This window comes from Corvus moneduloides, chromosome 13 (assembly GCF_009650955.1).
Source record: "Corvus moneduloides isolate bCorMon1 chromosome 13, bCorMon1.pri, whole genome shotgun sequence".
In the NCBI taxonomy this organism is placed as follows: Eukaryota; Metazoa; Chordata; class Aves; order Passeriformes; family Corvidae; genus Corvus; species Corvus moneduloides.
In genome coordinates this window covers 18,798,223-18,813,100 of record NC_045488.1, presented here as the reverse complement: position 1 = coordinate 18,813,100, position 14,878 = coordinate 18,798,223, and the positions used below count along the sequence as shown (strand labels likewise).

General features: G+C 56.0%; 3 protein-coding genes across 3 annotated transcripts; 1 reads left to right on the top strand and 2 right to left on the bottom strand.

Moving 5' to 3' along the window:
• Positions 1–79: 79 nt before the first annotated feature.
• On the top strand, positions 80–3,490 carry MPI (mannose phosphate isomerase). The gene is made up of 8 exons (XM_032122861.1): positions 80–131; positions 451–578; positions 872–1,072; positions 1,154–1,295; positions 1,805–1,987; positions 2,098–2,271; positions 2,375–2,583; positions 2,938–3,490. The coding sequence occupies exons 1-8, from the start codon at positions 116–118 to the stop codon at positions 3,154–3,156; spliced, it is 1,272 nt and encodes a 423-aa protein (XP_031978752.1). The 5' UTR covers positions 80–115; the 3' UTR covers positions 3,157–3,490.
• Positions 3,491–3,658: 168 nt separating this feature from the next.
• On the bottom strand, positions 3,659–8,710 carry FAM219B (family with sequence similarity 219 member B). The gene is made up of 6 exons (XM_032122863.1): positions 8,618–8,710; positions 5,649–5,751; positions 5,309–5,393; positions 4,889–4,966; positions 4,571–4,619; positions 3,659–4,418 (listed from the first exon to the last, which is right to left on the bottom strand). The coding sequence occupies exons 1-6, from the start codon at positions 8,708–8,710 to the stop codon at positions 4,260–4,262; spliced, it is 567 nt and encodes a 188-aa protein (XP_031978754.1). The 3' UTR covers positions 3,659–4,259.
• A 663-nt stretch (positions 8,711–9,373) lies between these two features.
• LOC116450523 (cytochrome c oxidase subunit 5A, mitochondrial) lies at positions 9,374–14,385 on the bottom strand. Its single transcript, XM_032123107.1, has 5 exons — positions 14,070–14,385; positions 11,186–11,302; positions 10,521–10,642; positions 10,012–10,134; positions 9,374–9,537 (listed from the first exon to the last, which is right to left on the bottom strand). Exons 1-4 carry the CDS (start codon positions 14,368–14,370, stop codon positions 10,021–10,023), a joined length of 654 nt encoding a protein of 217 aa, XP_031978998.1. The 5' UTR covers positions 14,371–14,385; the 3' UTR covers positions 9,374–9,537; positions 10,012–10,020.
• Between the last annotated feature and the right edge of the window lie 493 nt (positions 14,386–14,878).

Genomic DNA, 14,878 nt, shown 5'->3' with positions numbered 1-14,878 from the left:
CAGCTCGCGCGGGGTTAACCCTATGGGCGTGGCCGCGTGACGTCACAGCGGCGCTTATAGGCGGCGGGGGAGGGGAGGGGGAAGGGGAGGGGGGCAGGCCCCGCCCGGCCGAGCCATGGCGGAGATCCGGGGTGAGCGGGGCACGGGGCACCCACCGCCCGCGGTGGGGATGGGGGCTCCCGGCTGGGCCACGGGGATGGGGACCCCCCCACCGGGACCCCCCCGGGGCGATGGGGCAGTGGGCCCGTGACTCCTGCTCCCGGCCCGAGCACCCCCAAATCGCCGTGTGATTGTTGAAAATCATCCCCCCATACACTCTCTCCTCCCAAGCCCGTGGTCCTCTCCCTCCCTGACACCCTCTCACCCTGCCCCGGGGGCTGTGGGGGTGTCCGGGAGGATTTTGGGGGGGTTCTTTCTGTGCCCTGCTAACATTTGACTTCCCTCCCGCAGTGTTCCCCCTCTCCTGCGTGGTGCAGAACTATTCCTGGGGGAAGGTGGGCCTGGAAAGCGAGGTGGCCAAGCTGGTGGCCAGTGGTGACCCCCTGGTCCAGATCCAGCCTGACCAGCCCTACGCGGAGGTGAGTGTGTCTGTGTGTCCATTCTGTCCGTGTCTCCGTCCCATCAGTGTGTCCATCCCTGTGTTCGTCCCACCCGGCTCTCACCATCCTGTGTCCTATCAGGATGTGATGCTGACCCCCAGCTGTCCCATGTCCCCTGGGGGGTGCCTGGGTTGGAGAGAAGCCCGGCATGACTCAGCCCCCGAGGGAGCTGCCAAGGATCATCTCCGGGGCCAAGCAGCCTCTGGAAAAGCCCAAGTCATCCGCCTTGGCTGCCCAGCTCAGGGTGCCATCTGTCTGTTGGTGTCTCGCAGCTGTGGATGGGCACACACCCCCGGGGCGATGCCCTCATCCGGGATAACCGCATCCCCCAAAAGACCCTGGGCCAGTGGATCTCCGACAACCCTGCCTGCCTGGGGGCGAAGGTGAAGGACGCCTTCCAGGGACAGCTGCCCTTCCTGTTCAAGGTGCTGTCGGTCAACACCGCCCTGTCTGTCCAGGCGCACCCCAACAAGGTAGGGAGAGCCCCGGATGGGCAGCCCAGCTGGACCCCGTGTCCCTGGGGAGGTCACCCAGCTCCTTTCCCCCCTCTCCAGGAGCTGGCAGCGAAACTCCACGCCCAGTTCCCTGAGCACTATCCCGATGCCAACCACAAGCCCGAAATGGCCATCGCCCTCACCCCCTTCGAGGGCATGTGTGGCTTCCGGCCTGTGGAGGAGATTGTCTCCTTCCTTCAGAGTAAGGATGGAGGGTGCGTGGTCAGACCCTGGAGTGGGGATGGTGGCCGTGCTCCCTTGGGGTGGGGCTCAGGGTGGGGATGGTGGCCATGCTCCCTTGGGATGGGGCTCAGGGTGGGGATGGTGGCCATGCTCCCTTGGGATGGGGCTCAGGGTGGGGATGGTGGCCGTGCTCCCTTGGGATGGGGCTCAGGATGGGGATGGTGGCCATGCTCCCTTGGGATGGGGCTCAGGATGGGGATGAGGGCCGTGCTCCCTTGGGGTGGCCATGGTGGCCGTACTCCCTTGGGTTAGGCTTTGGGGTGTGGATGGGGGCTGTGGTCCCTCGGGATGGAGTTCAGGGCGAGGGCAGTGCTCCCCCGGGATGGGATTCAGTGTGGGGATGGTCCCTGTGCTCTCCTGGGATGGGGGTGCTGGTTCTGACTGGGGCTGTTCTCCCCTGGGATGGGGGTGCTGGGGCTGCGTTCCCCTGGGGTGGGGGACTGGCTCTGACTGGGGCTGGCCCTGCAGACGTCCCTGAGCTGCGGGCGCTGATCGGGGAGGTGGCAGCAGAGCAGCTGGAGCGCAGTGGGAGCGACGACCCCCGCGGGGTCTCGGCCGCCCTCCGCGTGTGCTTCACCCGCCTCATGAAGAGCGAAAAGAAGTTCTTTGTGGACCAGCTGAACATGCTGGTGAGGAGGATCTCCCAGGAAGGTGAGTCCTGGCTGTGACACCCCAAACTGGTTCGAGGGGCTATGTTTAGGGGAGAGGCCGGGGCACCCCCAGCTCCCTCCCCATGTTAGGCCTGGTCTCTTCCTGCACAGCGGCGGAAGGGAAGGACACGTCAGGGAGCAACGGGGACCTGCTGCTGCGGCTGCACTCCCAGTACCCGGGGGACATCGGCTGCTTCACCATTTATTTCCTGAACCTGGTGAGGCTGGAGCCAGGGGAGGCCATGTTCCTGGGAGCCAACGAGCCCCACGCCTACCTGCATGGAGGTGAGCGTCGGGGGGGCTCTCCTAACCCAGCATCCTGCACGGACTGGCTGTGGGAACGTGTGGAAGGGCTGGGGTGGGCTGACAGCACTGCCTTGTCCCGCAGACTGCGTGGAGATCATGGCGTGCTCGGATAACACGGTGCGCGCCGGGCTCACCCCCAAGTTCATCGATGTGCTCACCTTGTGTGAGATGCTCAACTACACACCAGCACCCAGCAGCTCCAAGATCTTCCCGGCTGCACAGAGCCAGCTCGATCCCAATGTCTACCTCTATGACCCACCCGTGCCAGACTTCACCATCATGAGGATAGAGGTGAGCGATGACAGATCCGCGCTGGGGACACCGGCTGGGCTCCAGGTGGGACACCCCGGTGCTGGCTGGGGTTCTCTCCCCTTTGTAATTAGTGTCCCGGCAAGGAGGGAGGGATGCTCAGGCATAATGGGCTGCTTGGCTCTTTATCCTTCCCCTGTTCCCTCTGCCTGGAGCCTGTTCACCTTCTCCAGCAGCTCTGGGCAGAGGGAGAACCAGGAGGAGGACTTGACTGTCCTGGGCTTGGGCTGCTGCAGGCACAGCAAAGGGGTGGGAATGGGGACAACCCCCTTCCAGCTCTCCAGGGAGGAGGAAAGCTGAGGGAGACTCCAGCCACAGTGACATTTCCCTTGGCAGATCCCTGCCTCCATCAAGCTGTACCTCATCTCTGCCATGGACTCTGCCAGCATCTTGCTGGTGATCCAAGGGACAGCCGTGGGCACCTCCACAGCTGCAGCCTCCGAGATGTCCCTGCACCGTGGCTCTGTGCTCTTCATCTCGGCCAACGAGAGCATCTCCCTCCACCTCTCCTCACCCGATGGGATGCTGCTCTTCCGAGCCTGCTGCCTCCTCTGAGCAGGACCTGGGACACTTCCTCCACATCACTCCATGTTTGAGTAGATAGAAACTGGTGTGGGCCAAGTCTTCTCGCTTGAAAGTTTTCCCTCCACCTATTAAATCCCCAAACCAGCCCTGATGTATAGAAAGAGCACGTCCATGGATCGACTCCTTGGATGTGGCACAGAGCAGGCTGAGGCTTTCTGCTGCTTCTGGTGGGCTCTTCCCAAGCCTGGCTGATGGCAGCCAGTGTCACCCTTCCCTGGCTGTAAAAGGGGGCTGCGTGGGGGGGTGATGGAGCGGGAGAGTCTCCAGTGCTGTGAATAAAGAGGTGACTTTGTCCCTGGCAAAAGGCAGCGTGCTGGGGGGAGCAGGAGGATGGAAGGGGCCAGAGAGGCTGGGAGCAGCTCCAGAATCCCCCCAACACTGGCTGCGACCCCCCGTTGCTCCTCAGGCACAGGAAAGGGGTAAAATGTGAGGAAGGAAAACAGGAGTTCCCCCCCACAGCACCAGCACCCCCTCTGAGTAATGAGATCCAGTTTATTGAGTGCTCCCTTTTACAAGTAAAATACAAAAACAAATGTGCCCCCCACCCAACCAGTTCATGTCTCTTGACATGAAATATTTAAATAAGGATTCTGTAAAAGAAGCTGATTGTCCTCTGTGTCATAGAGCAGGACCATGGTTTAAGGCAGCGTTTATGGTTTGCAGCAGGGAGGCTCTCCAGCCCCGCCAACTCCAAGCCCTGTGGGGAGCTGGGACAGGGGGTCTGGGCTGTGCCTCACCATCAAAGCAGCGTTAAGGAGAATGGGAATAAGCCATTAGCTCCAACCCCAGAAACTCCCAAATCCTTCCCTTTATACCCCTATGGAGGTGCCGGGCTCTGCCTGTCCTCCCTTCCCACCCCAGCCAAGTGCCAGGTCCCATCCAGGTCACCAAAATGTCCCTGTGCCACCTCTCCCTGATATTGCTGAGTGTAAGAAGTCCTTTGGGGTCAGTTGGTCTCTGCCATGAGCAGCATCATTCAGTCCTCGTGTCACCGTCCTGGCGTGGGACCTGGACACCCAACAGCCATCCCACGGGACAAAAAAAGTGCTGGATTTTGACCTGTTCTTGTGCAGCTACTGGATCACGCAGGAGAGATTTTCTCCGAAACAACAGGGGCAAGAAGAGGAGGCCGCGGGTTTTGGGGGAATGAGATCCAGGTCTTCATCATCGGGGACCTCGTCAAGATGGTACCCGTCCTGCAGCAGCTGCCGGCTCAGGTCCTGGTTCACCTGCTGCGGGGGACAAAGCGGGGCTCTGCGGGATGGACACACATCCACGCTCTGTGGGGTGACGCTTCCAGCCCCTATGCAGAGCCTCGAGGGGTCAGGGGAACAAGGGAGCCCGTGGGGACCCCGCAGTGTCAGAGTCAAAGCCCCGCACTTGCCTCAGCAGAGGAGTATCCTGAGGAACACCTGGATCCTGGCTCCCCATCACTAAGGGAAAAAAGAAACAGAGCTGGCCAGGAAATGGGGATGTTAGGATGCAGATAAGGGAAATTCAGGGGGGAAAAGGAGCTGGCAGTGCAACCCCAAGGGATATGTGAAATCTGGGACAACAGGAGCGTTTCGCTGCTCTGAGGTGCCCAGTGGCATCAGGGATGCTCTACAAGTGACAAGGAAAATCATCCCCCCAAAAAAGCCATCTGTGAGCACTGCCATCCTCAAAATCGTGGGCTATTTACCCAAAATCCTGGGATATTCACCTGTCTGAGTCGAGGGAGACCAGGTTTTCATCAGCTGTCTGGCTGAGCGCTGTGTAGCCCTTGTTAAACTTCACCGACCTGTCGGAAAGCAGAGGAGTGAGACCAGGACAGATGTTTTACGTGGAAACACATCCATGGAGCTGACAGGCTGAGGAGCCAGGGCAGGAATCCCACTCCTTCCCACCCAAGCACTGTCCAGGGGCACTACCAGCTAAACTCCAGGATAGCCAAATAAATCCATACCACCAAATCATCCCCAAAATAAAGAGAAAAGCACTATATTTTATTATACTGGATGTTCCTGGCCAAACAGAGCCAGCAGAATAAAGTCCTGAACTCTTCTTTTTAATCCTCTGAGTTTCCCAGTCTCCCCAAGAAAAGTGAAGAATACATTTTGGGAATAGGAAGAAGGGACCAGACCTTTTAGGAGTTGGTTTCAGGGCAGTGGGTCCCCCCAGCAGCCCCTGCCTTCGCAGCGCTGCCTTTGCCAGCTCCCGCTGCCTCTCTGAAAGCCAAGCACAGGGACAGAGATAAAAATTCCCAAGTGCTCCCAAAGGGAAGCACATTCCTTTGGGGAATGGGTGAGGAGCGTGTTGCACGTGAGCATGGGCACAGGGCAGTGCTTTCCAAGGCATCTCTATGGGTTTTTTTAAAGGTTTTATCCCACCAAGGAATAAAAGGGCTTTTGGTAACTCCAGCTCTGGCAGAGAGGTGGAAATGACTCCCAAAATCCCGGCAGAGTCCACCAAGCATCACTTACTCAGCTTGGCCTGAATGGAGGGAGGTTTGCTCATGATGTACGGACCCCTTTTCTCCACTACATCTGTCCCTTTGTTCAGCCTCTTCTTTTCAGCCCAAATCAGCTAAAAAAAAAGGTGAAATAAGCATATTTAGCATCTCTCCATGTGGATGAAGTAAAGCAGAGGCATCTCAGAGCATCCAAGCATTCCTGGGAGCTCAAGGTCAGCAGGGAATCTGTCCCCAGGTCAGCTGGCGGGGGGGACAGCTCCTCCTCCCCAGCCCAGGAGGAGGGAGAGGAAAAGGAATAAGGAGATCTATTAGCAGATGAAAGGATTATTTGGGAATGGTGATGCTAATTAAAAGCACAGGTAGTCACCATCAGTTCCTGTGCAAGCCTAGCTGCAGTAATACTTGAGAAAAGGCGGTGGAGGAGATTTACTGAAAGGTTAATCAAACACAAATGTAAGGATAGCTTATTTTAATTTGGGGTTTGAGCCTTTCAAGCTTCTCCTTTTATCCAATTATTGTCCAGGAGAACCAGCGCTCCTGAGGTCAAGAGGGAGGAAAAAACCTCCACAAACATAAGGGGTAATGAAGAAAATAGAGGGAAAATCAGAGCTGGCACAGGAGGGATGTGGAATTAAAGGAGCAAGGCAGAGGACTTGGGATGACGATCGGAGAGCACAGCCAGGATTAGCCCCAGTGTCTTAAGCCGGAATTAGCAGGGCAGAGCCTTATCGTGGGAGTAACTGGGCAGGCAGCAGCCCCCCAGATCCCTCTGGATGTGCCATACCCCTCCCTAGCCAGCTGATACACCTGTGTGGGTGTGTACATACGTATATATACACACGCGCTGTATACAGCACTGTGCCTCCATGTGGGTAACTCTGAAAGACGAACTCTCCCCGCTCTACTGCTCCTATCCTGCCCCCCACACATACCCAGGCCAATACACCCTGTGCACACACCCCATACTGCCCTACAGACACCCCCCAAGCCCTATACCACCCCCATGCACGTACCCCCTCCTGCCCCACGGACACACCCCAGCCCTATACCACCCCTATTCACGTACCCCCTCCTGCCCCACGGACATACCCCAGCCCTATACCACCCCTATTCACGTACCCCCTCCTGCCCCACGGACACACCCCAGCCCTATACCACCCCTATTCACATACCCTCCATACCGCCCCACGGACATACCCCAGCCCTATACCACCCCCATGCACGTACCCCCTCCTGCCCCACGGACACACCCCAGCCCTATACCACCCCCATGCACGTACCCCATACCGCCCCACGGACACACCCCAGCCCTATACCACCCCTATTCACGTACCCCCTCCTGCCCCACGGACACACCCCAGCCCTATACCACCCCCATGCACATACCCCATACTGCCCTACAGACACCCCCCAAGCCCTATACCACCCCTATTCACGTACCCCCTCCTGCCCCACGGACATACCCCAGCCCTATACCACCCCTATTCACGTACCCCCTCCTGCCCCACGGACACACCCCAGCCCTATACCACCCCTATTCACGTACCCTCCATACCGCCCCACGGACATACCCCAGCCCTATACCACCCCTATTCACGTACCCCCTCCTGCCCCACGGACACACCCCAGCCCTATACCACCCCTATTCACGTACCCCATACTGCCCCACGGACATACCCCAGCCCTATACCACCCCTATTCACGTACCCTCCATACCTCCCCACGGACATACCCCAGCCCTATACCACCCCTATTCACGTACCCCATACTGCCCCACGGACATACCCCAGCCCTATACCACCCCTATTCACGTACCCCCTCCTGCCCCACGGACACACCCCAGCCCTATACCACCCCCATGCACGTACCCCATACTGTCCCACGGACACACCCCAGCCCTATACCACCCCTATTCATGTACCCCCTCCTGCCCCACAGACATACTCCAGCCCTATACCACCCCTATTCACATACCCTCCATACTGCCCCACGGACATAGCCCAGCCCTATACCACCCCTATTCACGTACCCCCTCCTGCCCCACGGACACACCCCAGCCCTATACCACCCCTATTCACGTACCCCCTCCTGCCCCACGGACACACCCCAGCCCTATACCACCCCTATTCACATACCCTCCATACTGCCCCACGGACATACCCCAGCCCTATACCACCCCTATTCACGTACCCCCTCCTGCCCCACGGACACACCCCAGCCCTATACCACCCCCATGCACATACCCCATACCGCCCCACAGACATACCCCAGCCCTATACCACCCCTATTCACGTACCCCCTCCTGCCCCACAGACATACCCCAGCCCTATACCACCCCTATTCACGTACCCCCTCCTGCCCCACGGACACACCCCAGCCCTATACCACCCCCATGCACGTACCCCCTCCTGCCCCACGGACATACCCCAGCCCTATACCACCCCCATGCACGTACCCTCCATACCGCCCCACGGACATACCCCAGCCCTATACCACCCCTATTCACGTACCCTCCATACCGCCCCACGGACATACCCCAGCCCTATACCACCCCTATTCACGTACCCCATACTGCCCCACGGACATACCCCAGCCCTATACCACCCCTATTCACGTACCCTCCATACCGCCCCACGGACATACCCCAGCCCTATACCACCCCTATTCACGTACCCCCTCCTGCCCCACGGACACACCCCAGCCCTATACCACCCCCATGCACGTACCCCATACCGCCCCACGGACATACCCCAGCCCTATACCACCCCTATTCACGTACCCTCCATACCGCCCCACGGACATACCCCAGCCCTATATCACCCCTATTCACGTACCCCCTATCGCCCCGCGCTCCCCTCAGCCTCATACCCCCAATGCAGATATCCCACACAGCCCCATAGCCGCGATGCACATACCCCATACAGCCCCACGCTCACCTCCCAGTCCCGCACCCCCAGCACTCCCGTACATCGCACGTACCCCCGGGCCCCGCCGGCCGCCGGCTCCGCTCGCAGCGGGACCGGGACCGGGACCGGGAGCTGGCCCGGCTCCGCCGCCGCCGCCCGTCGCCATGGCCGGCCCTGGCCCCGCCCCTCGGCCCGCCCGCCAATGGCAGCGCGGGGCTGGCGGGGCTCAGCCAATGGGAAGCGGGAAAAGGACGCGCCCCTCTGCCGCGCATGCGCGGTGGGGCGGCACCGCGGGGGATCCTGCCCCGAGCGGCTCTTGCCCTGAGCCCGCTGTGCGGAACGAAATTCCTGCTTGCCCAGAAAATTCCCCTCTTCTAGGAGGAAAATAACAACAGAATCAAGGTAGTGCCCTTCTCCTCCCACCCACTTTTGTGTTTTTTTTTTTTTCTTTCCCAAGCCCTTGCCTGGGCCAGAGCTGAGGTGGAAAACGGGGACAGTATCTATCCCAGAACAGATCCCCTTGCCAGTGAGGACATGACCCTCGCAAACAGGAGCCTCCGACCCACGTCTGAGGCTTCGGACATCATCCCAGGGAAATGCCTCCTCCAAGTCCTTGTTCTCCTCCTCCCCAAAGCTGTGCATACAGGGAGGTCGCCATGCCCTCCAAACAGCTCCTTCTCTTCCCCTCCTGGAGCCAGGTGCTTGGGAAGGCTCTGGACACAGGCTTTGCAGAGTAAGTAACAATTTATAAGCTCCTAAGAGCACGTTTATTGGTTGTTCCTTCTTTTTCCCTATGAAAGCAACAAGAAATAACCACACGAGGCACTGGTACCACATCAAACCAACCCGTTTTTCCTTTATTAGGCCCAACTCCACAGCTCTTACACTGTGACTCAATAAAGGAAGCAGTTATTTCAGGTAGGATTTAAGGTTTGTCTCTCCAGGTGACTGTGTACAATCAGGTAGCATCAGTAAAACGCTTGAGTAATGCACCTGGAATAGAAAAGGACAGGAAAAAAACAAGCCATTAAAGAAGCAGCCCAGTATCTCCACAAAGTTTCCATGAGGTCCCAAGTGAGTTATTCCCATCCCTCTTACCCTCAAAGCCCTTTTTAACGACCCTCAGCTCAAAAATGCAGGTACTGCATTCCCAGCACAGCTGATTCAAGACCCCTGGCACCGAGACACTGTATCCCAGGACTTAAGAGTTCCAGAATCAAGTACTATTTGCAGCAGTCTGACATGCAGTACCTCTATTCTAAGCATAATATTTAAAAAAAGAACATGACACTGGTCATCTCCTAAGGAAACTGAGCTAAGAGGCTTCACTTCCATGAGAATTTTTATTTAGGGCTTAATTTTAGTCTGGGATTACAGCACATTAGGTCTTGCCTATCCTGTCTTACCAGGGGTTTTGGGGTACAGGAGTCCCATGCCAAGAGTCTGGGAAGCAACATCAAACCTTACCAACAAGGTTTATGCTTTGTCCAGGCCCAGTTCCTCTGGAGTGGAGATTCCAAGTTCACTCAAAGTTGGTCTAAGCTCCTGGATAACGTAAGGATAGATTTCCTTGTGGGGCCCTGCCTTGTCCTGAAAAAAATCCCAAAAACCAAAAAATTCAGTTATTTCAACACGCATATCTCCAAAGCCTCCTACCTCAGCCCTGGCTTGTGGCAGAGCAGAGCTCCCGGCCTCTAGGGCTGAAATAAAAGCCCTGGCTTCTCTTAACTCCCTGGGGAGGCTGGATTCAGGTTTCAAGGAGCTGGTTTAAGGTGTTTTCCAGGACAGCTTTCTGAGTTACAGCTCCCAGCCAGCCCAGCACTCAGTCCCTCAGGAAGCCAGGAAGCTTCGTGCTCATCACAGAGCCATTGATTCTGACAGCAGGAAAGTGTGGTTTCCCTTTGCAGCAGGAAAAAGCCAGGGCAAACTCCCCTGCTGCCAGGCTCTAGCTGTGGGAACAGAGCAGCTCCACCCACCTTTACAACTTCTAGGATGCGGACAGCGCTGGCAAAGTCATTTAACCGTCTGCAGGCCCTCAGAGCCGCGTCGATGATTTTGGGCTCTGGGACCAGGTCATAACTCACCAGTGTGTTTATGCCTGTGGAGACAAGGAAACAACATGGGGAACTTGGAACCAGCTTGTCATGCCCTCAAAAGGAACCCCTTGCTGTCTATTCCCTTCCTCTCCGATACAAAAAGCCAACACCTCGTCAGCCAGGTGCTGCTGGAATGATCCTCTGGCTCCAATTATCTGCTTATGCAACCACATTTTTAAGGCCTAACTGGGGAAGTTTAATAAAACTTGGCAACTCCACTGCAAAGGCAGAAGAAAAATGAGCGTAGTAGAGCCCAAGCACACTCTCCTTGGAGCAAACGTTACTCTCCCTCCCATCCAGGTGTTAAAATCACAGAATCGTGGAATAGTTTGGGTTGGAACCTCAAAGATCATCTAGTCCACCATTCTGTCATGGGCAGGGATACCTCCTCGTTAACCTGGAGAGCACGTTAGTCCAAGTCCTGTCCAAGCTGGCCTTGGACACTTTCAGGGACTGGGAGTCCGCAAAATGCCAAGTAAAGTTGTTATTTCTGTTCACAAAACTTGTATTTACTGCAGGTTACGCTTCCCTGTTCTTCAACGTACCTTTCCTGAGCTCCCAGGCATCAATATCTGGCTTGTTGAAATACGTCACCCAGCGAGCATCGAATTCTTCATCTGACTCTTGTGACCCGTGAGAGTAGCAGCGGGCAGGAAGCACAGCTGAATCCAGAAAAAAAGGAACAAACTTGGAGCAAAGGGGAAGTAACACTACTTTAGTCCTGACCAAGAAGCCAGAAGCCATAAAATACGGATTTCCCTTGTTACAGTCGCTCTGGATCAGTCCTGGATGAGCACTGGGTGGATGTAAGTTATTAAATACCATGGTTTGTGTTGTGGCAAAGTGTCTGTTTTTTCGCACATCAGACTTCCAAAGTGTTCCCAGAGCACTGGTCAGAGCAGGAGTAACACACACAAAAATCAACTCTGGATACCAGTCCTTAAGAGGTTTTCTGGTATTCTGTAAGGCCAAGTGAGCCAGAGAAGCTTCAACATGCACATCCTTCATCAACAAAATTCCATGCAATTCCTACAAAGGCTCTCAAAAGCAAAGGGATGAGAAATATTCCCTCCAACAGAAGGGCTGGAGGAGGAAAAAAAATGGTCACTCTGTGTCTATCCAAGAGAAAACTCCTGGATCTCAGGGCTGCAACTGCATTAATTTTTGATAATTAATCACCAAAGCAGATTGCATGCTAATGCACAAACTAGTCTGATATGGTTATTAACTCATTTCTTCACTCAGCACTATCACAAATTCCTGGTTTTTTGGATGAACTTGTCTTTTTTTACCCGACAAAGGTTGGAACATTTCTCCAAGAGAACTAAACTAAAGGACCACAAGCCTGGTGTTTCCTTTCCCCACTGCTAATCTCACTCCACTAATATTTGCAGAGAGGTCGCCCATCAGATACAACCTTGGAGCTCAAAGCTCTGCTTCACAGAAGTCAAATTTAGCTCCTGACTTTTTCTTTCTTAACCCAGCATGAACCACTGTCACTGATCAACTATGGAGTTTTATTAAAAAAAAAAAAAAACCAACCAGAACTGGGTTGTATTTTTGCTGATACACTTCTCTTTGGTCTCATTAATGACAGCCCAATTAGCAGGCAATCTGCTTTTTTAACAAAATTTAACCTGGTCCAACATTTCAGCTACAATCCTGGTTTATGCAACGGAAGCACAAAAATAGCTTTATTTATTTTAGCTATGGAAAAGTACATAACAGGCCAAGCCAGAATTAAAATGCTCTTTTGGCTTCTGTAGGGAAATTCCCCCTCCTTTCCCCAGCTCCAAAGCAGACCTCTGACCCTGCTTTCTGCAATAAATCACCTGCACAGCTGAGCTCAGAGCAAGAGCAGGGCTCTGTAAACGCTCCTGCTCCCAGAACACTGCTGAAAACCCTTCAGGTTTCAGCTGGTTGAAGGAGAATCCTTACTTTTCCTAAACAGAAAGAAAGTCCCATGGAGAATCCTACAGCAAATCTCAGCTGGATAAAAGCCTAAAGTGAAATGCTCAAATTCCATCTTTAAGTCAAAATCTGAAGTCTTTCCTCAACAAAACCATTCCCTGGATGCAGGAGGCAAATACAGACCAGAAGAATTAAAACTCTGGATTTCCAGGGTGTGTTTTTCAATTGCTGCTACGGTTCTTTTGCACCCTGTGTTTTCCACAGGAACGTTTATATCTGTGTTTGGAGACTGGACTCTGACAGTCCCTCTGCCCTGAGTTTCAGCGGGGTCCATCAAGGTCACTGTCACACACATGACATGTGTGTGTGTTATCCAAGCAGAGATTCCCAACTCAAGGAAGAACAAAGGGCAAGTACCTTTACTTTAAAGTGAACTCAACAGGCATTAAGAGCCTGAGAAGCCTAAAATCACCTAATATGACACAAAAACATATTAAACCTTCATTGCAAGGGCTGGAATTGGCCAGTTTTCTCTGGTAATGAGCACAGAACGAAAATACACACGAAGAAAAACATGAATTTACTGAAAATCTGGGAACGAGGAGCCCAGGGACTACACAGGGAAGGTTTTGCAGCAACACAACCCCCCCCAAGGCCACCTGAAAGCAAAAGGGTTGCAGCAGTTTTAAGTGGGACGTTTGTAACACAAGACTTTGGAAAAGAAGATCACAGAGCCTGCTGGAAATGAGGCCCACAAGCAGCCGGGGTTCAGCAGCTCAAAGCAGCAGCGAGCAAAGACTTTCAGTGGATTTAAAATAGCAAAAGACCAAAGGTTTTACGCAGCATCTAGGAAATCCTGTGCTTATTACTTAAAAAGACTCAGCGACAGGCTCCCTAAGGCAGCTGTTTTAACTCACACGTGCCGCAGCAGAGGCACACACAAGTCTCCAAGCATTATTAGTGTCCGTTAATTAGCTATTAACTGTGATGCAGAAGTTAATTAGCTATTAATTGCGATGCACAGACAGTGCGTTCTCTGCAGTCTCTGTCTTCCAGCCCTGGCCACCATCACACCACGCTGCCTCGGGCTAGTCCTCCTCCTTTCCCTATTAACTGGGGCGTTAATAAGGTGTTAATATTATAAATAAAATTAATTGGGGTGTTAATTAGGATGGTGAGGGCTGGAGCGGAGCTGGAGCAGGCCCGGGGGTGGCCGGCGCCTCGGTGCTGCGGAGGTCACCGCTGCCCTCCATCAATGTCACCTTGGCGGGGGCTGCAGAGAAAGCGCCGCCGCCCCCCGCTGCAGCCGCGGGAGGTGCCCGGTGCCCCCTGAGCCGGTACCGGCGAGGGGGACCCGGTGGCGGCGGCCGGAGCGGCGGGGGCGGCCCGCGCTAGGCCGCAGGGTCACCGCAAGGACACGCCGGGCCCCGCCGCCTCACACCGCACCGGGCCGGGACCCCGGGGGCGAACCGCGGCGGCATCGCGGCGGGAGGGACGGAAACGCGTGCGGCCGCTCACCTGCTGGGCCGGCGGGCCGGCGGACGGCAGAGCGGAGGCCGGAGACAGCGCAGCGGCGGAGGAGAGAGGCGCTGGCGGCCAGCATGGCGGCGGGGAGTGAGGGAGGGAGGGAGGGAGACAGCACCGGGCACCGGGGGCGCGCCGCTGGCTCCCGCACCGCACCGGGAGGGAGGGACGGAGGTGAGGGCCGGGGGGGCCGCGGAGGCGGGTACGGCGGCGCGACGGGGACGGACCGGCAGCGCGGGAGGGCGGGAGGCCGCGGGGACGGGCTGGGGGCGCGGAGGGGCGGGACCGCCGCCATCTTGGGGCGGGGCCGGCCGCCATTTTGTGCGTGAGGGGAGCGGCTACGGGGAGTCCCTCACTTCAGCGAGCAGCGCAGAGAAGGCTGCTGTGGGAGTGATCGGGCTCGTTTTTGAGGGGTTCAGGCTCGTTTTTGAGGAGTTTGGGCTCGGTTTGGTGGGGTTCTGGCTGTTGCTGCCCCCTTTTAGCCGAGCCCACGCAGCTGTGGTTCCAGTGCAGCCTCTCCGTCCCTACCAATGGACACCCCCCCGACTCGGTCCCTGTGAGAGGAGTGGGTTCAGACAGACTCAGCTGCCCCGTCCGCCAGCTCCGCGTCTGTCTGAAAGTGTCCCTGTCCCCACACCGTGGGCTGCTGCCCTCAGCCACCATCGCACCGACCCGGGTACGAAATCGCCCCAAAAATCGTCCCTGGGGCTGTGCCTCAGCAGTGCCGCACAAAACCATCGTGATTATTCCAATCGCCGTGTCCTCTGATACCATCATGCTGTTTTAAGTACTTAATTTTTTGG

Excerpts from the sequence above, each read along its gene's own strand:
- FAM219B (XM_032122863.1), bottom strand. The coding sequence starts at position 8,710 with ATGGCGACGGGCGGCGGCGGCGGAGCCGGGCCAGCTCCCGGTCCCGGT. Across the intron at positions 4,620-4,888 it reads GTCTCCCTCGACTCAGACAG|TGATGGGGAGCCAGGATCCA; the intron begins GTGAATATCCCA and ends TTTTTCCCTTAG. Across the intron at positions 4,419-4,570 it reads CAGGATACTCCTCTGCTGAG|CAGGTGAACCAGGACCTGAG; the intron begins GCAAGTGCGGGG and ends TGTCCCCCGCAG.
- MPI (XM_032122861.1), top strand. Across the intron at positions 1,296-1,804 it reads GATTGTCTCCTTCCTTCAGA|ACGTCCCTGAGCTGCGGGCG; the intron begins GTAAGGATGGAG and ends CTGGCCCTGCAG. Across the intron at positions 2,272-2,374 it reads CCACGCCTACCTGCATGGAG|ACTGCGTGGAGATCATGGCG; the intron begins GTGAGCGTCGGG and ends CTTGTCCCGCAG.
- LOC116450523 (XM_032123107.1), bottom strand. The coding sequence starts at position 14,370 with ATGGCGGCGGTCCCGCCCCTCCGCGCCCCCAGCCCGTCCCCGCGGCCT. Across the intron at positions 11,303-14,069 it reads CCGGCCCGCCGGCCCAGCAG|CTGTGCTTCCTGCCCGCTGC; the intron begins GTGAGCGGCCGC and ends TTCTGGATTCAG. Across the intron at positions 10,643-11,185 it reads TGCCTGGGAGCTCAGGAAAG|GCATAAACACACTGGTGAGT; the intron begins GTACGTTGAAGA and ends TTGTCTCCACAG.